General features: G+C 46.6%; 2 protein-coding genes across 5 annotated transcripts in view; one reads left to right on the forward strand and one right to left on the reverse strand.

Moving 5' to 3' along the window:
* LOC121454030 (dynamin binding protein) overlaps positions 1-2,786 on the forward strand; it is a 99,973-nt gene extending 97,187 nt beyond the window's left edge. For all 4 annotated transcript variants that reach the window (XM_041661227.1, XM_041661226.1, XM_041661228.1 and 1 more), the window contains one exon: positions 1,353-2,786. In XM_041661227.1, the coding sequence (XP_041517161.1) occupies positions 1,353-1,538 (186 nt within the window). In that variant the 3' untranslated portion in view covers positions 1,539-2,786. The remainder of the gene's footprint in view (positions 1-1,352) is intronic.
* A 10,332-nt stretch (positions 2,787-13,118) lies between these two features.
* Abcc2 (ATP binding cassette subfamily C member 2) overlaps positions 13,119-23,143 on the reverse strand; it is a 60,638-nt gene continuing 50,613 nt past the window's right edge. The window contains exons 29-32 of the mRNA XM_041661918.1: positions 21,820-21,978; positions 19,885-20,051; positions 17,150-17,344; positions 13,119-16,261 (exon numbers count right to left, since the gene is read on the reverse strand). Coding sequence (XP_041517852.1) covers positions 16,132-16,261; positions 17,150-17,344; positions 19,885-20,051; positions 21,820-21,978 — 651 coding nt within the window. The 3' untranslated portion in view covers positions 13,119-16,131. The remainder of the gene's footprint in view (positions 16,262-17,149; positions 17,345-19,884; positions 20,052-21,819; positions 21,979-23,143) is intronic.

A 23,143-nucleotide genomic window follows, 5' to 3' on the forward strand; every position in this document is an offset into this window, starting at 1 on the left:
ATGCTGTGCTCTCTCTGTCCTCCTGACGGCACCTACTGTTAGATATTTTACTCTTTTGACTTTTGGGGAGTTCACCACCCAGCTCCCAAATAAATCATACACAGAGACTTTTTCTTATTTATGAATACCCAGTCTTAGTTTGGCTTTTTTTGTTTTGTTTTGTTTTGTTTGTTTTTCGAGACAGGGTTTCTCTGTGGTTTTGGAGCCTGTCCTGGAACTAGCTCTTGTAGAACAGGCTGGTCTCGAACTCCCAGAGATCCGCCTGCCTCTGCCTCCCAAGTGCTGGGATTAAAGGCATGCGCCACCACTGCCCGGCTTTTTGGGGGGGGGGGGCTTATTTCTTGCTAGCTTTTCTTAAATTATCCTGACTACCTTTTGCCTCTGGACTTTTTCCTTTTCTTCCGTGTCTCTCACTTTTACTCCTACCCGCTGGCCCCTGATGTCGTCCTCCCCTTCTCTTTTCCTCGTTTCTCCTTCTATTCATACTCTGCCTGCCAGCTCTTTATTAGACCATCAGGGGTTTTAGACAGGCAAAGAATCACAGCTTCACAGAGTTAAACAAATACAGCATAAACAAAAGCAACACACCTTAAAATAATATTCCCCAACAATCTACAGATGTTTCTTGCTTTGAGATTATTCATGTGTTATTACTTTAGTTTGGTTTGGGATTTTGTTTTTCTTTCCTGTTCTGGGAATGGAGCCCGCCCAGGGTTTGGAGCAGGCTAGCCTGTGCTCTGAGCTCTTAGCCTAATGGAGACTTTGTAGTGGAATATAGAATTGGGGTAGACAGTCCCCTCGCAGCTCACCATCTTCCATATTGCCAAGGTTCCTGCTGTTCTTTAAGGCTGTTCTGAAACAAAAAGGTCTGCATGTTTTGAGAGTTTTTGGTTGTAAGATGAGTCTCACCAGGTAGCCTAGTCTGGCCTGTAGTTGGTGGCACGCCCCTTGCCTCCGCCCTGTTCATTATGGATTACTCCAATCATATGCAGCTATTTAAACTGTAATCAGATTAGAAATTCACCTTCAGCCCAACAGTGGTGGCGCACATCTTTAGTCCCAGCACTCAGGAGGCAGAGGCAGGCAGATCTGAGTTCAAGGCCAACCTGCTCTACAGAGATTGTTTCAGGACAGCCAGGGGTACACAGAGAAACCCTGTCTTAAAAAAAACAAAGATTTTTTAAAAAAGAGAGAAAGAAAGAGAGAGAGAGAGAAGAAAGAAAGAAAGAAAGAAAAAGAAAGAAAGGAAGGAATTCCACTTCCAGGCCCACGGGTGACCAGTAGACTCAGTACATATCGCCCTCACAGGGCTGCTGCAGCAGGTTCCTAACCCTCTCTTTTCCTTCACATAGGTCTATTTTGCCGTCTACACCTTCAAGGCACGAAACCCAAATGAACTGAGTGTGTCGGCCAATCAGAGACTCAAGATCCTTGAGTTTAAAGATGTCACAGGCAATACAGAGTGGTGGTTGGCTGAAGTTAACGGGAAGAAGGGCTATGTCCCTTCCAATTATATCCGGAAAACTGAGTACACCTGAGCCCAGGTTGCCCCCACCCTCCCTTGCTGCCACTTTCAGCCCGCTGAAAGGATCTGTGGGCCCCAGGCACCCGCTCCTGAGCGCAGGCCCCACCACACTGCCTATCCATAACTGGAGTGCAAGCTTTGTTCTCGATTGGGTTGTACACCGTGATGCTCGCTAGAATTTGAAGTGGACCCCAGTGCTTGTCAGTGATTCCCTGACCACAAGCAGCAGCCAAGTGCTGGTGTTGGCTTTGGGAAATGAGAAGTTTCCAATCAGAAAAGCAGTATTGGATGCAGGAAGCTTGTGCATCGGTTGTTGCAGCCTCTGTGGTTGACTGAGCAGTCAGCTGAGAGGAAGAGGAGCATGCTGGGAGAACCCTGCCACCATGCCTCTGTGCTTGGTAAAGATTTCGTCAGGATCATATTAAACCTGGTGCATCAAAGTGACTGAGACACCCCCAGTACCTGGCACCCCTTCTCTGACGTGCTCCCGATTCCTAGTTCTTGAAATGCTAACCTGTTCTTTCTCGCTGCTTCCTCTGTTAGGTGTTTACAGTCCTCCTTTCTTTTGACCTTGTCAGGCGTGGTCATCTGCCTCCTCCTGATACTCATCGACCTTATGTAGTCTGTGTGATGTCACCTAACCTTTCTCCCTGTACGCCATTAACTGACAGACTTTCCAAGACTACCCTGAGGGCAGCACTCCAGCTGGCCCCTGAAAGTATTCACTCTGCAGTAATCTCCAACCGGTTGAGCCTGGAGGAAGCCTGGATGCCTTTGTCTTCCACCCAAGCACTCTGCTGCCACCTAGTGGCGTCCACACATGCTCACAACAGTCGTGGCTTATTTGAAGCAGGTAGAATCAGTGGCCACAGAAGCAGCTTGTCTCAGACTTGGAAACATGTTTTTCTTTCTCTCCAACTGCCATACTTCAGACATAATATTCAAAGCCAAACAGATACAAAGGTGCCTAATGAGACCTCACGCCCAAGGCTGAAAGGTGTGCGCTAAACCTCCTGTGAAGAAATGGCCTGAGGCTTGTCTCAGCGGCCCTCAGACTCCAGCTGAGCCCTCTTGGCCCAGCCTTCCAGCCGCTGCTCTTCTAACTACACTTTTGGCCTTAAAATCCTGGTGAATCAGGATGTGCCTGTGGACACCCCAGCCACAGCTTCTGCTCCACTGGTCGGGGCCTCTTATGAAGTGTTTATATTTAGAGATGTTTATATTTAAGTAGCTATTTTATAAATAAAAGTATTTCTATTGGCCATAAGTGTTTTCTTCATCTTGATTTTGAGTTTTTTTTTCATCCTTGCCCAGCTGAGTCACAAGGGGCCCTGTTTTCTTTCAATACTAATACAGCAGTGGTTCTCTTTTTTCTTATTTTTTTAATAAGTTTTTTTTTTTATGTACATTAGGGTTTTGCCTGCATGTATACCTGTGTGATGATGCCAGATTGCCAAGAACTGGAGTTACAGTTGTGAGCTGCCGTGTGGTTGCTAGGAATTGAACCCCATCCCTTGGAAGAGCAGCCAGTGCTCTCAACTGCTGGGCCATCGCTTCAGCCCCCTACGGCAGTGTTTCTCAACCCATGGGTCATGACCTCTTTGGGGATTAGATATCCTATATATTATGATTTATAATAGTCACAAATTATAGTTATGAAGTAGCAATGAAATAATTTTACAGTTGGGGTCACCACAACATGACGAACTGTATTAAAAATTTGCAGCATTAGGAAGGTTGAGAACAGTTTCTGGTCATAGATTTGAGTCTTTAATCCACTTTGGGGTGTTTTCCCCTTTTTGGGGATGCAGTGAGATGATCTTGTTATGAAGTGAGATCCTTTTGCCTCACCTGGGTTTTGGGGTTACAAGTATATGTTTACTCTGCCAGCCAGGAGTTTGTTTTTTTTTTTTAATATAATATGTCTGGTGTATGGTGCATACCTTCAGCCCCAGAGCTTGGGAGGCAGAGGCCGGAGGAACACATCACTTTCCATTGAGTTTTTTTTCCATTATTCACATAGAGCGGCAAGCTGTTCTTGAACCCAGGACCTCGGGAACAGTGGTCGGCGCTCTTAGCCTCTACACCACCTGTGCAGCTGCTTTTCCATTGAGTTTTTAAGCAACTAAAGTTTGTCATTTCTAGATTTCTGTTTCCTCTGAACTTCTATGTCTTGGTTGAGTTTTTCATCCAAATTATTGAATTTCTCATCCCAGGAGTTTAATCCCTTGTCCAGATTCTGAATTTGTTCTTTCCTTCTTTTGTTCTGAGTGTTTCAAGTGTTCTCACCATAAAAAAAAAAAAAAAAAAATGTTCCCCCAACAGCCTGCACAGCATCTTCCAGTACTGTGAAAACAAATGAACCAGAAACCCGGCTGTAAACCCATGGCTGGCAAGCGCACAGGCCCCAGGGACAGAACCTACTCCTATTGTTTTGCTAAGTGCACATAGCATCAAGCTGCCGTCTAAATTTATATCTCTACCCGTAGATGAGTGCAGTTCTCAGTCCTCAGAGACGTTTCTTTGGGCAGTAGACAGTGGTTAGCACAGAAAGTCACAGCTGGTCAAGTCGGGGTCCAGCCTCGATGGGGTTAACACATCTTAGGGTAGGGGTGTGAGGATTGGAAATATCAGGTGGGAGGAACAGAAGCAGGATAGCACTGGGAGGATAATTCAGGGAATGCTGTTTGCCCGCATCTATCTTTCATACACTTGTACACCCCAATCCAAAAGGACGGGGTGCGGGGAGGCAAAAGACTGCTCTAACACGATACAGAGAACAAACAGCGCCATTACCTGCCTCGGTACCTGAGACATCAAGCAACTATATCCTGAGTTAAGCATTCTGTTGTTCAGGCAGGACAGGCAGCAACCATACCTTAGACCAAGCATCCTGTAGGCAGCTACTCCCTGGGTCAAACCTCCTGTCAACACCCTTGAAGGAACAAAAATAGGCCTGAATTCACTGAGCTTTGGTCAAGGTGGAATGGACCCACATCTGTGGGCCCCCACGTGGTCAGAGTGCAGAGAACATCATCAGTGGAGTGCTGAGTCACACAAAATGGCGCGTCTGTAACATCACATCCCCTCTCCAGAGACTCAGACCATCGAAGAAGCGGGAGCAGAAAAAGAGCCAGAGGTCAGGGAAGGCTGAAGTGAAACACCTAGATAGGACAGAAGAGATGCCTGCATGACAAGACCAAGCCAGTCAACGTTCTAGCGTGGAGTGGAAAGCGTTTCACGGGCCCCCACCCCTAATCAAGAAGCTATGGATAGTTAGGGACTCTGGGGGGGGGGGGGGGTCTCAGGCTTCTTAAAGGCTGTGGCTCTAGGTAAGTTGACCACACTCCAGTGGATGGCCCCAACCTCGTATGTATGGGCAGTACAAATTAGAGTTGAGAATTATTAAAGCAAAGGAAGTTGTGGGTCTGGGGGTGATCCAAGGAGTTGCGGAGACTCTGGGTGCTAAATATGATCAAAATGCATTATAGGAGGGGATCTGACACCTTCACACCAATGCACATAAAATAAAGTTAAATAAACCATAAAAAAATGCATTATAGGAAACCCAATAAAATACTTTAAAAATAATTGGGCATTCTGCAGTGTGTGAATGATTTAAAATGTTGCTCATGATAAACTTATACAATTTTTGTCAATGGAAAAATGAAGGCCGAAACATCAACTCAGTGTAAACAGCAAGTTGGAGGGGACTTTAGAGCTGGCTCTGGTAGCAAACCCGTGTAGGCTTTGTTAGAAGACATCACCTGTGCTGGGGAGAGGACCGGATCAAAGGCAGGAGAAGCAGTTGCTGGGGATATGAATTCTTAACTGACTTAGGCAAAAAATTGGGAATGCAAAAGAAAAATAACCTATAAAGAATATGAAATTGAAGCTGGACGGTGGTGGCACAAGCCTTTAATCCCAGCAGCACTTAGGGAACAAAGGCAGGCGGATCTCTGTGAGTTCAAGGCCAGCTCTGGTCTACAGAGCATGTTCCAAGACAGCCAGGGCTACACAGAGAAACCTGTCTCAAACAAACAAATGAAAAACAAAATGAAATGGAAAAACTAAAGAAATCATTGGCAAAAGGGTAATAATTGGGCCAGTAGCAATTTTATAAAAAGTATATATTTTTCTTAATACTAGAAGCCTCCTAGGCCTCTTGTTACCTAAGATGGCATCTGCAGAGCGGCAGAGCCACATGGCCATCACCTGGAAACTGTGGTCAAGGCTGGCCCCAGATTAGCGTGTGCAGCGAAGGCTGAGACACGGCCCCCGCAGGGTTACTATCGCTGTGATGAAGCGCTGGCCCCAGATTAGTGTGTGCGGCGAAGGCTGAGACACGGCCCCCGCAGGGTTACTATCGCTGTGATGAACTGCTACAACCAGAGCAACTGGGGAGGAAAGGGTTTGTTCAGCTTACACATCCCAAGTCACAATCTAATGCAAGAACTCAAACAGGGCTGGGACCTGGGTGCAGGAACTGACAGAGAGGCCGTGGAGGAGTGCTGCTTATTTGCTCCTCATGGCTTGTTCAACCTGCTTTGTTATAGAGCCTAGCACAGGACCACCAGACTGGGCCACATCAATCACTAGTTAGGAAAAGGCTCAATCTTATGAGGCATTTTCTCAACTGGGGTGCCCTCCTCTTGGATGACTATAAATTGTGTCAGGTTAACTTAGGAAGCACAATGTCTATCTAGGTAATTTTTAAGCCTAAAAACTAAATTAAACTTTTAAAAAATTTACATGTATGTGTATGAGCGCGCATGTGTGTGTGTGTATGTCATATGTACATGGGTGCCTGCGAAGCTGAAGTTCCAGGAAGCTCTGAGCTGCTCAGTGTAGGCACTGAGACAGGACTCCAGCCCACTGCAAGAACAGCAAGTGCTCTTTACCACTGAGCCATCTCTCCAGCCTCTAAAACTGATTTTTTGAAATAGAGTCTCTATTATAGCCCAGGCTAGCCTCAACTGTGATCTTCCTATGTTAGTCTCTTAAGCTGCCTGCATCACCACACTCAACCAAGCAGATAATTTAATAGTGAAAGCGTCTTTAAAAAAAAAAAAAAAAAAAAGTTTATTATGTATACAGTGTTCTGCCTGCAGGCCAGAAGAGGGCACCAGATCTCAAGATCTCATCACAGATGGTTGTGAGCCACCATGTGGTTTCTGGGAAATGAACTCGGGGGGCCTTTGGAAGAGCAGCAGTGCTCTTAACCTCTGAGCCATCTCTCCAACTCCAAGCAGTTAATTTTTAATAGATTTTTTTTTAAGACAAGTTCTCTCTACATAACCCTGTCTGTCCTGTAGCTCACTATGTAGACCAGGCTGGCCTCGAACTCAACAAACGATCCACCTGCCTCATGCTCCCCAAGTGCTGGGATTAAAGACGTGCACCACCACGTCTGGCTGGCTAAAAAGTTAGAAAGAGGCTCCTGCTGTTCAAACACTGTGGGAAGTCACCGAAGAAGCCTCCACACCCGTGTCTGCCTGCTTTCTGACTCTCTGGCTTTCTCTGCCTGTCTGAAGTAGCTCTTTATTCTCTCACCTGCCATCACTAGAGCAGGGATGGATACAGGGAGCCTGCATTTAGACAGCGGTGATTTCAGGTCTCCCTCCTAAGATAATGAGAATCACATGTTTGCAAACGCAGGCGCTGTGAACTGGAGGACCTGGTTCCCGGGGAGGACTGCATTTTCTGTTTTAACTGATTTCAAAGCTGAGACTCTGCTGTGTGGGTTTCCAGGGCCAGGAATGGGCCCTAGGAACCCTGCCAAGAGGGCTGGAGAGATGGCTCAGATGGTAAGAACACTGATTGTTCTTCCAGAGGTCCTGAGTTCAATTCCCAGCAACCACATAATGGCTCACAACCATCTGTAAAGAAATCTGGTGCCCTCTTCTGGCCTGCAGGCACACATGCAGACAGAACACTGTATAAACAAAATAAATAAAATAAAATAAAGAACCCTTCCAAGATAAGCGCTTACTCGAAGTCCCTTTCCCAGGCACCCCCAGCAGCTTTCCTCTGTAGTCAATAGCATTCTGTAGCAACGGATTCTGCTTCCCCTTTGCAAGGCGCAGCAGGATATAGTGCCAGGCAGGATTAAAAGCCAACGACCTTTCCACTGGCCTCAACTCCAGTGTGCTGGGATTACAGGCACACACAACACCTGACTCATATTAAAACTTTTACAAAGTACTTGGGTGCCTGGGTCTCAGCACCACTTAGAGATGTGTGTGTGTGTGTTTGAGACAGAGCTTACCATGTAGCTCTGGCTGTTCTGGAACTCACTATGTAGACCAGGCTGACCTCAGGCTCACAGACATCTACCTGTTGGGTTTCAAGGCGTGTACCACCAGTGCCCAGCCTAGTAGACATCCCTTAAGAATAGAAACTGGTATGATTCTTCCCCAGTGTAGCTGTGATCTGGCAGAGGGAAGGGGAAGACGAAAAGGGCACTGAGCTTAGAAACATGTTCATTCCGGAAATACTGGGAGCAGGCAGGCCTGGAGGACCTCACATAGGACCCGGGGAGCCTGAAGACACACGCAGACCACGTCACAAACCTACGCCTGTGCACCCATATCCAAGGGTCTCCAGTACACCCAAGAGGAGTCAGCCCCAGGCGTTTCCTGTCACAGCCGCGAAAGCAGGACAGACTTAATCCATCATTGCCACAATTCTGACCAACTTTGGCTGATGCCTTAGCTACGGCGTTTCAGCTGAGAACAGGGCATGAGTAACTCCAAACAGGATCAAACGCAGTAAGGTGGGGCAGTGTAGTTGGGAAAGAGTGTATATTGATGCAGTTCGACCCGCCTGCGCCAACTTGCATCCATTAGCCACAGGTGCTTTCGGACAATCCTGGTTGGTTCAGACTCATCCTTCGAAATCTGTTGTCACACTTAAGCAACGGATTCTTTTTTTCGAGACAGGGTTTCGCTGTAGTTTTAGAGCCTGTCCTGGAACTAGCTCTTGTAGACCAGGCTGGCCCTGAACTCACAGAGATCCGCCTGCCTCTGCCTCCCGAGTGCTGGGATTAAAGGCGTGCGCCACCACCGCCCCACCTAAGCAATGGATTCTTGTTAGTGAATTGAGAACACCCTAGATTCTCTGAATAAATTATCCATCCGTTATTTGTGAGTACCCCCCCCCCCCAAAAAGGCAGTGTGTATAGCTTTAGGGCTGGACGCTGACACCAGGTCCATCAGGGCCCGGAGGCCCCTACCACTGAGCACAGCACCTGAAGCTGCTTTTGTCTTTCCCCTACTTCTTGGTGGGATTTTAGCATGACATGGTCTTGCTGCTGCCGCAGTACAAGACGTCTATCAGTAAGTGCTCTCAATAAACTCTGTAGCCTCCGGAGCTGCGGGTCTGTGTGACGCTTTCCTTTGGTCTCATGGCACCTGGGAGGCGGTTCTCATACACCAGGACCAAAGGTCCTAGACAGGTGTCAGTCATGAACCTTACAATCAGCGTTTAGTCGGAAGTAAAAGGCACCGTGATACTTAGATCCCAACCACGGACTGATGAGATAAAAACCCTGCCATTCAGTGTTCATTGGAAAACCTTGTGAATTTTGTCAGAGGCACTAACGCTCTCCGTTCCTACTTTCCTCTTGTGTTAATCCCAAAGATTCGAGGAGAAAGACCACCAACTCAAATAATTATGGTCAAATTAATTAAAGCAAGCGTTTAAATTCATGCATGCAGGCTGACTCCCTCTAAAGCAGATAAGGATTATATAGCTCAGGGGTGGGGGGTTTTCAAATGAAGGGGTGGTAGGCAAGTAAGCGGAGCTACAGAAGCTGAATTTAGCAAGGTGGTCCTAACAGCTGGCGACTGTAGTGAGTCTTTCTCGTCGGACTTCCTTGGACTGCCAGCCCCCAAGTAACGACACGAAGACTTACCATTGACCGTGAACGCTTGGCTTTTAGCTTAGGCTTGTCCCACTGCTGTTGGAACTTAAATCAACCTGCTTCCGCAAATCCTAAGTTCTGCCGCTGTGTGTCAGACTTCCTCCGCTTCTCACTGGCGTCTCTCGTGCCTGGATTCACCTCTAGTTCCTCTCTCTCCCCGGAAGTCCCTCCCACCTCTTCTCTCCTGCCTAGCTATTGGTCATTTAGCTCTTTATTAAACCAGAAGGTGCCTTAGGCAGAGACAAAGCTTTACAGTGTACAAAAAAATTATCCCCCAGTAGGTGGTTATAATAACCTTTTTAAACAAAGGTAGGATTGCAAGGTAGTCAGAACAACTGTCGATACAAAAGACATGGTTGCTGTTTCCTGAAACAGGCGCACAGAACCATTTGTAGTTAAGGTTACAGGTGGGCGTAGCTCAGTCCTTGAGAAACAGACTTAATCATAAACAGAAATGAATCTAATTTGTCTTTACTACAAGATGGCTTTCAAGCCTAAGATGGAGGCAGGCTGCTTCATCCCTTGATGCCATAACAAATCACCATGAATTTTGTGGCTTAAAACCCATCAGAATTTCTATGGAGGCTCCAGGGGAGAGTGTCCCCCTTACCTTTTCTGACTCTGTTCCTCAGCGTGGACCTTCTGCCTCTGCCCTCCAAGCAAATGCTGCAGTGTCTGCATCAGTCTCTCAGAATCCGTCTTCGCCTTCATTTTGATTCTGAATTCCTGGCGCCGTTTGTGTAACCCAGGCCTCACACGTGCCCAGCAAACACGCCACTCCTGAGCCACACCCCCAAGCACCAGGCTCTCTTTTATAAAGATGCTCTGATTACACTGGACACACCTGAATAACCCCGGATCTACTCTTCCATGCTCAAACCCTTAATCACAATGACAAAATCCTGGGGGGGGGGGAGTTGTTTTGTAATGGAATATGACATATTATCAGGTTTTATGGGTTTAACTGTGAACATCTGTATCATAAGAATTTTTTTTGAGGCAAATCACCATTTTGATGATGGAAATATAAACCTGAAAACCTTTGATACAAAGATCTAGGCAGTACATATTTTAGGGAATGAAGGCCACACAATCTGTTATGACTTAATTCTGCATTGCAACAAAAAAACAAACATGGGTAATATAAAAATAAAAGAACATGGCTGTGCCCTCCCCAAAAAATAAACAAAAAAAAGTATTTACAAAAATCAGAAGCAAGCCAAATTAGATCCTTGAGTTCTATCCCCACTCCTACTGAAATAAAAAAAAAAAGTCTAGTGACATTTTGAAGAAGGAAAACCAGACGAACTTTAATTGGTTTACAGTTCAGAATTAGTAAACATGTTAGGAAGAGATTATGGGGATCAGGGCCTAAGAAGCCAGACCACAATTTACCTGCAGTAACAAAGAAAGCAGGCAGGCAATGGTGTTAGCACCAAGCCAGGAAAGAACTCTGTGATCAGAGCTAATCCTTCTGAAGACTCCGAAATCCCTTCACCGATACCAGCCAATGTTGAGTTTCCCAGAGAGGAACAAGTGTGCATTTCCTCCCTGAGCAGAAAGCACATGTCCCAAAGATGGCTGCTCCCACAGAGGGGAAACCGGGTCCGGGGGAGATGAATCTGAACACGTGGTGGTGTTTATCAGCCATAAAATCATGTGGATACTGAGCTGAGCTCCAGGCAGCTCTACCAATACAGTAAACACTTTGCCTGATTGCTTTGGGAATCAGGTTGTGTGTCCCTGCCAGGTGAAACTGGAAACCACCATTTGTGGGCTGGCCCATTGTCTTAGTAGATTCTCTCACCTCACTGCGTCTTAACTGCTCAGAGCCAAATATCACTGCCACCCCTTCCTCTCCCACATCTCCCTCTTGGGCATCACAGGATGCTTTAACTCCTGAGGGACAAACCTTGTGGGCACACTGGATTCTGCAGACTGCAATAACACTGTAACCCTTACTACTGCCACCCTGCTCCTAGGCCCAAACAGTTCCAATGCCTCCCTTCTCTGTGGCCCTCAAGTTTATCGCTGCTTACCTACCAGGTGGCTCGGGACTTGTGCCCTTTTGTTCCCCTTTCCTAAATTAAGGGTGGTACCTGGTGAAGAACCATTGCCAATTCCTATTACCAGGCTGCTAGCGGCACAGCATGGGAAATGAGCAACCCATGCCATATCCTTTTCTAGCGGCCCTGGGCCTGACTGCTGCTGTTGCCTCTGGAGCAGCAGAATGAACTCCCCTGCTAGTATTTACCATTGGCGTTCCTCGCCATTCATAGAGGATTTCCAAGGGGTAGTTCAGACTATCCTGACCCTTTGGGGTCAAATAGACTCACTGGCCACCATAGGATTACAAAATCAGAGAAGATTAGATGTACTAACAACAGAGCGAGGTGGTCTTTGTCTTTTCCTAGGCAAGAAATGTTGTTTCTATGTTAACCAATCAGGTTTAGTGAAAGACAAGATCAGCAACTCCAGATCTTCAGAAACTTAAACAGCGTGACCCAGTGGATCTCCGGTAGACGCTTAAACAGCGTGACCCAGTGGATCGCCAGTAGTCAGACATGGAACTGGATAATGCCCTTTTTAACCCTTCTCCTCTTCTTTTTCTTACTCCTACTAACTGTGTCCTGCCTCATAAACTTGTCTAGATTTCTTCAACAACAGAGCCAAAAGACTTCTAACCAGACTTTCAAACAGCTACAATTGCAGAATTACCAGTCCTAGCTACAGAGCCACAGACCTGCAGCACCCGGTTACATCCTGATGACCGAGATCAGGATTGTCCCCAAGAATCCCCATTCAATGGGAAGTAGTCTAATGGTGATGCTACTCCTTTCAATCCCTAACCTTTTCCTTTAAGGCTGTAGGTATCCCTTGACTTCCGACTACAGGGACTACCTTTCCCTTCAGAACTGTACACTTAGGCCCTCACCATGGGCATGGGAAAGCTGGTTCCACCTCTTGTCTGAGGGGTGTGGTTCCAGCAGTCAGCAGCCTGGACTGACCAACTCAGTTACTACTCAGGCACAATCCAGAGCTCTAATTGGCCCACCCCAGCATCTACCAGTAAATGATCTACCTGCTGGAGCCCATGAAGGGCCTGGTCCTGTGGGATCTATACTATTCCCAGTTATACAGAACAATCAGCAAGGACATAGGAAGAGGCCAGAAGATCCCTGAAGATAATGGTGGCATTTTGGAGAGATTTCTACTCCTTGGTGGTGTTGCAAGAGGCTGCTTGTTTGTTCCCAGCTGCTCAGCCCCGAAAAAAACCACACAGAAACCATATTATTTGCAATACTGTTTGGCCAATAGCTTAAGCGTATTTCTGTCTGACTCATATCTTAAATCGACCCATCTCCATTAATCTGTGTATCGCCACGAGGCTGTGGCTTACAGGGTAAAGTTCCAGCGTCTGTCTCCAGCAGGGGCTACATGGCTTCTCTTGAGTTTGCCTTCTTCCTCCCAGCATTCAGTTTAGTTTTCCCTGCCTACCTCTGTTCTGCCCTGCTATAGGCTCAAGCCAGATTTCTTTACTGATGAATGGTAATCAGCATACCGAGGGAATCCCACATCACCTTGGTACTTACCTAAAATTGTAACAGAAATTAATTTGACGAAATACAGCTTGTAGAGGAATATTAACTGATGACACACAAAACTGAATATTTAAATAAAATAGTTTTATTTATATTAAATTGCTTTAAAATGTCAGGCATTTAAAGGATGCTAAATAAACAGAACAGGTTGTTCATCTGAGTTCTCTGGTGATAAGAACACAGGGATCAGCCACTTGGTTTGGGAAATGAATGGGGCTGTTGTAGGCTCTCCTCCTCCATCTGCAATGCTTCAAGCTGGTACAGTTAGCTCTCAGCAGCTGTAAACTTCCCCTCCACTTTCCCAAGGTCCCCTTGCTTCTCTAAACGCTGTGTGCCTGTAAACTTGTTTTAAGAAGCAAACTAGAGAACTGTAGAATGTCCTTGGGAAGAAAACAAGGATATTTTAAAATTATGGAGCAAGCAAGTTCTTCCTGAGAATCCCAGGGATGAGGTAAAGCAAACGATACAAACCGGTTACCTGGCAGTGATCTAGACACTGAGCTGAGGGAGAGAGACAAGGGAGATGATGGTGATGGTGATGATGGTACCCGAGGAAGGGAGCCACAGAGACCAGTGTGTGTCGGGGAGAGACACAAGCACACAGGAACAAACATGAATAGCTGAAATACAGCTTGGTCTGACAGAGCTTTAGAGGTACAGTACTCTACAATCAACCCTCAAATGTCATTCCTCTGCCACAAAATAATGGGTTGCATCTCATTGAAGGGACGCCAAGCTTAACCAGAAATGTTCTCTGTGGTCCATAAGGCAATGGGCACAATCGATAGAATCTTTGATTCCCATATACTAATTTGCAGCTATAGGAGCTACACTTTGAGTAAGTTGGAAATATTTCAAAAGCTAACTCTGAAAACTGGCCACTAAGGATGAACTATGTATGTGAACTAGGTATAATGTACCTCTCTGATATCTACACAGCACTGGAAACCTTGCAGTGTTCTCTAATCTGAGCTACTTTAAGAGGGTAGGGGAGAGGTTTGATCTGGAGATGCAGCTGGTAGCTGCAAGGGCAAGGAGACAGTGGCTACTGTAACTTCATAACCTTCCTCTGAGAACCTCACTAAGTAGTGAGGTGCAGGATAGATTAAAGTCTTCATGATGACATCCTCAGTTGGAAGAACACAATGATCCTCCAGCGGGACACAAAAAGGCATCTTGAAATTGGGACAAAGGCAGGCAGGCTTCCAAACCCAGAAATCTTAAGTCTACTCCTGCTGCTAATACAGGACACCAACTAAGAAATAAAGCCAAGAGAAACCCATGCCAATTCCTCCGATGAACCTGAGTCTCGAAATAGCTACTCTTGAGATGGCCACATAGATTTCGGATGCCACCAACAGAAGCAGAAGCCCATGCCCATCTCTGCCTTACCATCGAAGCAGGGACTCTCCTTGAGACTTGTAAATCACAAACCAGGGCTTCTCTCCGAAGCTGCCTGAGATACTCAGTTTGGAGAATTTAGTCCCAAAAGGTCGGGGTGGGGGGGGGGGGGAGGATATCCTAGGTGGCTGGCAGAAGCCTTCAAAATTTTTCTTAGGAAGAATTTGGCTTTAATTCCAACCTCAGAGAATATTCCCAAATCAAATTGTAAGGGAAATAAGTAGCGCACCGCAAAAATGCAGAAGACATACAAAGAAACAAGACACCAAGAATAAAAATAGTAGATGGGGTGAGGGAGCAGTTGTGGAAAGATGGCAGAAGAACATTTGCTGCTATTGTAGAGGACTCGGGTTCGATCCCAGCACCCACATGGTGGCTCACAACTGTCTGTAACTCCAGTGCCAGGGGCTCTGAAGTCCTCTTCTGATGCATGTGGTCCACATACATGCATGCAGGCAAAATAGTCATACATACAATAAAATAAATAAATCTTTAAGAAATTAAAAATAAATCAATAAGTAAAAATAAACATTAAAAACAATAGATGAGAAAGAACCCAGATATTGAAACGATGAGATACAACATCTGTAAATCTATATAACAAATCCACATGCCCCAGGAACACACAGAAAGATTTTGACGCCCGGCAGAATCCAGGAACACACACAGTGAACCCAAAATGAGATCTTAGTTACACTCATTGTTTAAACTGGAACTGCTCAGGATGTACATGTAAACATTGCACAACCCCCAATTCCAAACCAGACTTTAGAGAAACAAACAAGTATCCCAGGATGTTCATAGCACTTGTGTTACTCATGGAAAAGGAGAAACCCTGGAAAGAAGCCCACATCACCAACATGTGAGGAGATCAGGTATCATCTAGTCCCACAATGCTGCCCTGCTGAAGAGCAGTGCAAGTGAAGGCACCTCGCCACGTACATCAACGTAGACAATTTGCAAATGTATTGTTGAACAAAGGTAGAGCCATGATACATGCAGTCTGAGCCCATTTACACCAGAATAAACCGCGTACATTGCTTAACCATGCAAAGGTGGCAAAAGCTAAAACCACAGGCAAAAGAACTATGAAATTTAGAATAATGGTTATTTCTGGAATTATCATCAAGGCAGAGCAATGAGGTTCTTCTTTTTGAGGTGTGTATGCATGTGTTTGTGTATGTAGGACATGTGTGTGTGTGTTGAGGCCAGGGTTCAACTCCAAGTGTTGCTGCTTTGGCGTTCTCTACCTGGTTTGCTTTGAGACGGGTCTCTCCCTGACCTGGACTCTCCAAGCAGGCTATGCTGGCCGTCAAGCCCAGCATCTGCCTGACTCTGGCCTCCAGCACTGCCACCAGGCCCACTTTAAAAAAATGAATTCTGGGATCCAGCTCTGGTCCTCACGCCTTCAAGGCAACACTATCAACTGAGCGATCTCCCCAGCTCAGCTGAGGATTTTCTAAGGTATTTGATAATATTTATTTAGGTATCTATGCATGGCACTCTATTAAATTATCTACTTAACATGGGAGGCTGAGACCAGAGATTGCTTGAGCCTGAATTTGAGGTCAACCTGAGCAATAGCAACAACATACGTATCTTGGCTCCCATGACATAGGCACAAAAGACAAAAGTAAATAAGGATGCTCCTCATAGTTCTGTGGCTGTGGAACCACCTGCTAGAGTTCAGTGTTGTTCACGTTCTCAATGCCGGCTTCCTTGGCCATAAAATAAAAGGGACCCATTTTGGACAGCAGCTCCTCAGGACTGCCGTACTCCACAATCTTCCCACTGTCTAGGACCATTATCCTGAAATAGAGGAGAGACGAACTTTAGAGAGTGGTGTGTCAAAGCTCACCAACTGTAAGAACAGCCAGGACCAAGTGCCAGTCAGCAGAACAGGGGCAACGAACGGACTTCAGCAGTGAGGATGCGCAGAGAGGACTCCATGTCTAACCCTGAATGGAAGGGGCAATGGAGAAGCACATGCGCGCGTGTGTGTGCGTGCGTGTGTGTGTGTGTGTGTGTGTGTGTGTGTGAGTGTGCGCGCGCATTCTAAAGCCCATGCTGTTTAAGGCACTTGGATCAAAGGGGGCTCCTTCCTCTGCAAACAGTTGTAATACACCAGAGTAGAGACAGCTGAGGCTGGGGTGGTTGGGGAGGTCTATGCCCACATCTGTCACACGCAAGACGAGGTTTCCACCGTCCCGTACTCAGTCACTATAGCTTCCTAGTTTATCCTTGCCCCCCCCCCCCCCATTTGTTTGTATTAGCTTGGTTTACAGTTTGGGCTAAATGTATTAAAACTGCAGGACCCCAGGCTCCAAATGACACTGTTAAGCCCCCTGCTGTGAAATGCCTCTGAGCTTCTAGCTGGCACTGCAGCTGTTGCCGGGATTAGATTCTGTCCCTTCACTCCTGTCACTGTCCACGATGGTGGCACCTGTGGACAATGGTGATGCCCCCCCCCACACACACACTGTCCACGATGGTGTGTACCTGTTGACAATGGTGAGGCCCTTCCCACCACACTGTCCACGATGGTGACACCTGTGGGCAATGGTGATGCCCTCCCCCCCCCACACACACACTCACTTGTCACTGTCCATGATGGTGTGCAGCCTGTGGGTGATGGTGACGCCCCCTCCCCCGCGCACACACACACAAGCACACAAACACACACACACACACACTCACTTGTCACTGTCCATGATGGTGTGCAGCCTGTGGGCGATGGTGACCACGGTGCAGTGGGAGAACTCACTCCGGATGGTCGTTTGAATAAGGTTGTCTGTCTCTAGATCCACCGCAGCTGTGGCCTCGTCCAGGACCAGGATTTTGGATTTTCGTAGCAAAGCCCTGCCCAGGCACAGGAGCTGCCTTTGCCCTATGCTGCAGCCAACAGAAGAAGTCACACATAAGCCCAGAAGACTGGGGAAAACCTGTGGCTGGGCTCAGTCTCATGACCCAGGTCCGGCTCTCAACACCTCCCATTGGTCACTGTTAAAACCAATGTTTTTCAGATTTTCTCAGAAGACTCACCAGAGAATCTTGATTAAAAAGGTTATATTTCTGGGTCTCCCTTTAGGGAACAGACTAGAGTTGTACATTTTTAATAAGCACTCCAGATAATTTTTGTATTGAAGCAAGTTTGAAAAAACGTTGACCCAGAAACAGTGCTTTGTGTTTGGCCATAGTGGTAGCAACATTTCAAACCAACATGAATGCCCCAAGCTCGCTACAGCAGTGTGTGAGCTGACACTGTGGATAACAGGGGTGGCACTGCAGTAGGATGCCCCGGTGGCATCTATCTGTGGCCTTAGCAAATGCCTTCATTATTTTAATGTGTACTTCCAGTCACAAGGCTAATTATTTGTTCAAGGCTTTCTGCCTTGATTAGAGACAAAGCCACCCAATGAGCCGGGCGTCTTGGTGTGAGATGCAATGTATGTGGAATTCAAATATACTTGTAAAATGCAAATAGCTTCAATTTGGTAAAAGCCGATAATGAAAGCTGGACCTCTTACTTACACAAAGGAGCTCTGGGAAATGATGTGAAGGGAAAATTTGGGAATTTGCTAATCACCCTTCCCTGCTGTGGTCATTAGGGATTGCATTAAACAGGGGGCGGCTAGACTAATGTTCTGTAATTCTCTGTAAGAGAATTTCTGCAGGAGACGAGAAGTCACCCGAGATGAACCTCAGTACATGTTTGTAGTGTCAGGCCAGGCACACTGCAGAATTATTAACCTAGCTGGCCCACACTCCTGCCCAGGTCAACTGGACTCGATGATAACAGGCACCACTGCAGCTGGCAGCCGCTCGCTCGTGCTCCTCTCCCCAACATTTACCACAGATATTGCGAGCCCTTTGTTCCTCCACTCATACATGTAAGTTTTAACGCCCTAAACCAAGCCTGAAACACAGGTCTGAATTCAAGGCCCTAGTAATAGCGGTGAAGTGACTCCCAGCACAGACAAGAGAGGGGATGTCACTCTCACGTCCTGACACAAGGTCTCCCATGTCCCCTCTGCAGTGTGAGCAGCAATGCCATTTATGCCCCCATTATGTTTCATGTACTTGGAGGTCCAGGGCTGTATCTGTGTTATTCTGTGTCCCCAGTGCCTGGCACACGGTAGGTGTTAATATGTACTTATTTGGCTGCATATTTGAATGGCCTTTTACATCAGGCTACACAGCTGTGTAAGCCTTGCTGGCTCCTGTCTGTTGCCAAGGGAAAGCAAGACGGATGGTATTCAGTACCAAGCCAGGAAAGTACCACCGTGGGTGAAGTCACCTTAGTCCTGGGTTCAGTTGGTCTGGGGGATGGTCTGGACTCTGGGACTTAAGGTCCCTGGGTAAGTGTCTCAGTCTGCTTAGGAACCAGAGCTCCAAGCAGGTCTCTCAAGTTCCAGCATACACACAAGCCACCGGGAATCTTGCTAAAATGTAGGTTCAGAGTAGTAGGCATAGGGTCTGGGGATCTGTGCGCATATGCAGCTCCTGGGTTCTTCCAGAGCTTAGATTGGCGGTTCTCAATCTGGGATGCCTTCTCTAGCCTATGGGGATCTTCACGTCCCTGCGTTCGGTCTGGGTTTCATAACAGATAGATCAGGCTCTGGTTGGACCAGGGAGCTGGCTATTGCTACCAAGACTCTGTTGAGTGCTCTATGGAACTCCACAATAGTGGCTGTAGCGAGTTGCGTGGAATCACACCTGATGGAGATGTATAACCATCTCCTGAGATGGCTAAGGCCTGACCTATGCTATGATCATGCAATGATCATCAGCTGCTTGCATATGCGTGGGCCTATGGGCAGTGCCCACCTGGCAATCCGGGATTGGCAGCCCATGCCTACTTAAGGGCTGGGAGAGGGTTTGCCCGGAGAGAGGAAAAAAGGAGAGAGAGAGGGGGAAGGAGAGAGGTCAAAGAGAGAGGAAAAAAGGAGAGAGAGAGGGGAAGGAGAGAAGAAAAAAAAGAGAGGGGAAGAGAGAGAGAATGTGAATAAAGTCCTGAAAACTGCTGCAAGAAGAGCTCTGGGTGTTGCGTTTTTCCTTGCTGGTCGAGGGTGGACGTGACAAGTGGCATTTGCAAGCTCACATGATATAATGCCACATGAAGGGCACATTTAATAACAAAGGTTTTCAAGTGCTTCCTAGCATTTTACATCTGTTTTATCATTTTTTTTTTTTTGAGACAGGGTTTCTCTGTGTAGCTTTGGAATCTGTCCTGGAACTCGCTTTGTAGACCAGGCTGGCCCCGAACTCACGATCTCTGCCTGCCTCCGCCTCCTATGTGTTTTACACATTAGGAATTAGATCTACACTAAGTAAATTCCGTAACAGCAGACCGCATCTAACACAGGAACACAATGAGCAGCTCGCCCACATTGTGTCACTGCCTGTGGAAGAAGTAGGTTACAAGCCATTACCTCAGGTTGTCCCCACCCTCTGTCACTTCATGATATAGCCCGAGTTGCAGGCCATCCACGAAGGACTTGAGATGAGCCAGTTCCAGGGCTTTCCAGATTTCCTCGTCTGAGTATTTGTCGAAGGGGTCTAGATTCATCCGCAGACTCCCGGAGAACAGGATGGGGTCCTGCAAATTGAAGGAAGGCAAGCTGTTAGGGGTGATGTCAATTCAGGGCGTGGTCATCCTTTGTGGCCAGACATGGTCTGAGATGAACTCTCGGCAAGAAGCTGACTCATGGATGAGCTCCTCTCACACCTTCGAAGGCCCGGAGTGTCTGTGTCCGGAGAGCTGAGCATGGGGTAAGAGGAGTCCGTGGTTTGTAGCTGCTTTCTTCCACTCTGCATCTCCCTGTAGACATCCAGGTTTGCTGCCACATCTCTTTAGGAGATGAAAAGAAAATCCCTCCCCTGAAACAAACTCCTGCCTTAGAGATAGAGACTAAGAAGGTAGAAGAAGTGAAGGTGTAGTCATCCGACAAGAAGCTGTCTCCTACATTTTGAAGAGGTCAAAGAAGAGAATGTACCAAACTAACAAAACATGGGGGCTGACGAGACGTTTGATGCCCAATCATCAAACCTGAGTTTGGACCCTCAGCATCCAATAGAAAGTTAAGTGTGTCCTCTCCAGCCTTATGCTCAGCCCTGGGAGAGAGGGAGGAGCAACCAGAGGATATCTGGAGTTGCTGACCACGGACCTCGCCAGAAATAATGCTCTCCAGAGGATGGAGAGGTGGCCCTGTGGATAAAGCACTTGCTGCTCTTGCAGAGGACCTGTATGCAGTTCCCAGTATCCACAGGGCAGCTCACCAACTGTCTTTAACGCCAGAGGATCTGCCGCCCTCTTCTGGTCTCTGTGAGAAGCAGGTCCACATGCAGCACATGCACACTCAGGCAAAATATTCATAATACATCAAATAAAAAAATCTTAAAACAACATCAGAAAAACAAAAACGAAACAAAACAAACAAACGGCAAGCTCCAGGTTCCATGGACGATCCTGTCTCACTGCAGTGGGGAAAAGTTACTGAAGAGGACACTTGACGGCACACACCAGACATCAGACAAACAAATCCTCCATAGGCGCTTGGCCACAGTGCTGAGAGTAGAGGCCTCCAAGGCAACTCTGACTTTGGTAGGGTCCATAGAGCAAGCCAAAGGGAGGTCTTTCTTGCTGATACAATAAATGTTCCGCTTGCTGGAAAAAAAACCCGCAGCAAATTCCCTCCCCTATCTTTTAGCCGCATCAAATGGGGGATATAAAGCTTAATGGCTTCAAGCTTCAGCAGCAAAATTGCTACTGCTAATTACGAAGGTCTCAACAAACCGTGATGGGCTATGGAACCGCCAAATAATCATCTGCTCTATTTGACTGCTGTTGTGTTGCTGCCCCCTACCGGTCAATTCTGGCAGCCACAAAGAAAGCGCAAAGTTCAGAGCTCTTCTTGGAAGCAGGGTCTTAGGGGATTAGTCTGGAATCCCGGTGCGAAATTGAACCCTGATAGTCAACAGGGTCTAGAACCATCTAGGAAACAGACTCCTGGAGGTATTTGAGAGGGAGTATCTAGATTGGGTAAACTGAGCCTGGAAGACACCTTAAACACCAGCCGCACTATTTCCACGAGGTAGGGTCTTAAACGGAGGCGAAAGGAAAAACACAGTCGAGCACAAGCTCTCATCTCTATTTGGTGGGTACACTCACGTTGCTATCCTTCCCACCACGATGGACCATGTCCCTTCTCAAACCGTGAGCCCAAATCACCCTTCCTCCCGTAAGTCGCTTCTCGTCAGGTCCAGTGACAAGAAGAGTAACTAATGCAGCCATGCGAGTTGTATGTTGGTTGAGTTCCTGTCAGTGTTTCTCTCCTGTGTGTGTTAGAGTAAGTTCTAGGGCTGACCTGGGGGATGATGGTCAGCTTCCCGCGAAGGTCGTGCAGTCCGATAGAAGCGATATCTACTCCATCAATGATGATCTGGCCGCCTGCAGACTCTAAGATTCTGAAGAGGCAGTTTGTGAGGGATGACTTCCCAGCTCCGGTCCTGCCCACCACACCAACCTGTGAACAGAGTTCATATACATCTGGGTCACATGCAGTTCTTGGAGAAAAGTTACCCTGTATAGCCATACTGTGATAGTCACAGGTGGAACAGGAAGAAAGAAAGAAAGAAAGAAAGAAAGACAAAACACCTTATATCAAACATATAAAATGGCTTTTAGTCTTGATGAGAGAAAAGATTTCCCAGATGTCAGAAACAAATGGTTTCTCTCACACTCCTCCTCAGTAGCTGTGGGCTGAAAACAGTGACTGGAAAAAACAGACAAGCTCTCAGCTGTTGTTGTTGTTGTTACAATTAATCTTGGAAATTATAGCTTTATTCCTTTTAATTTTTTTTAAGTAGAGGGAAAAAAACCCTTCCTTTGGAAAGGAAAAGCAGTAGTAACGGCATTTGTTGCCAAGCCAGATGACCCGAGTGCAATCCCTGGACCCACATGATGGAACAGCTATCCTCTGCTCTTCACATCTGTGCACGTGCATGCACACACGGGCACATGCAAACTCACAACATAAATAAATAAAACGTACTAACTTAAATTTTTCTTACTTCTTTTTTTGAAATAAAATTTAATTACATCATTTATCCTTTCCTTTCTTCCCTCCAAACCGTTACCAATCCATGATCTTTTACAAACCCATTGCCTTTTTCATTCATTGTTGCTACATGCTTACATGTATATATATATATATATACACATATATACACACACATATGCATATGAACACACACATATATTCCTAAATATAACCTGCTCAATCTGCATAATGGTACTTGTGTTATGTTGTCGGATACGATCAGCTGGTGTTGAATAACCTTTAGTGTGCTCTTCCCTGGGGAAGACCATCTCTCCCATTCCCAGCATCCCTTAGCCACCTATGGAACACGTCACAGACTTTCGTGTCCTCCTTGCTCAGGAGCCATGCTAATCTCTGTGCTGCTCTAATTTTACTACACGTGCTGCTGAGGGAAGAGCTAGGTTTGTTTGTTTTTGTTTTGTTCTTCAGTGGAAAGAAGGAAAGACTTGTCACCGGAAGAGAAACCTGGTTCTCAGCCTCCTTGTCTAGACTGGTTGATGTGTCCACATTAGACCCCAAACTGTGGCGAACAAGAGCTCTATAGGAAGGGTACTCAGCTTCACAGACCAGGAGAAACACTAGGTAATTC

This window comes from Microtus oregoni, unplaced genomic scaffold (genome assembly GCF_018167655.1).
Source record: "Microtus oregoni isolate MIOR12 unplaced genomic scaffold, Mior012 000012F_ref0000307, whole genome shotgun sequence".
NCBI lineage: Eukaryota > Metazoa > Chordata > Mammalia > Rodentia > Cricetidae > Microtus > Microtus oregoni.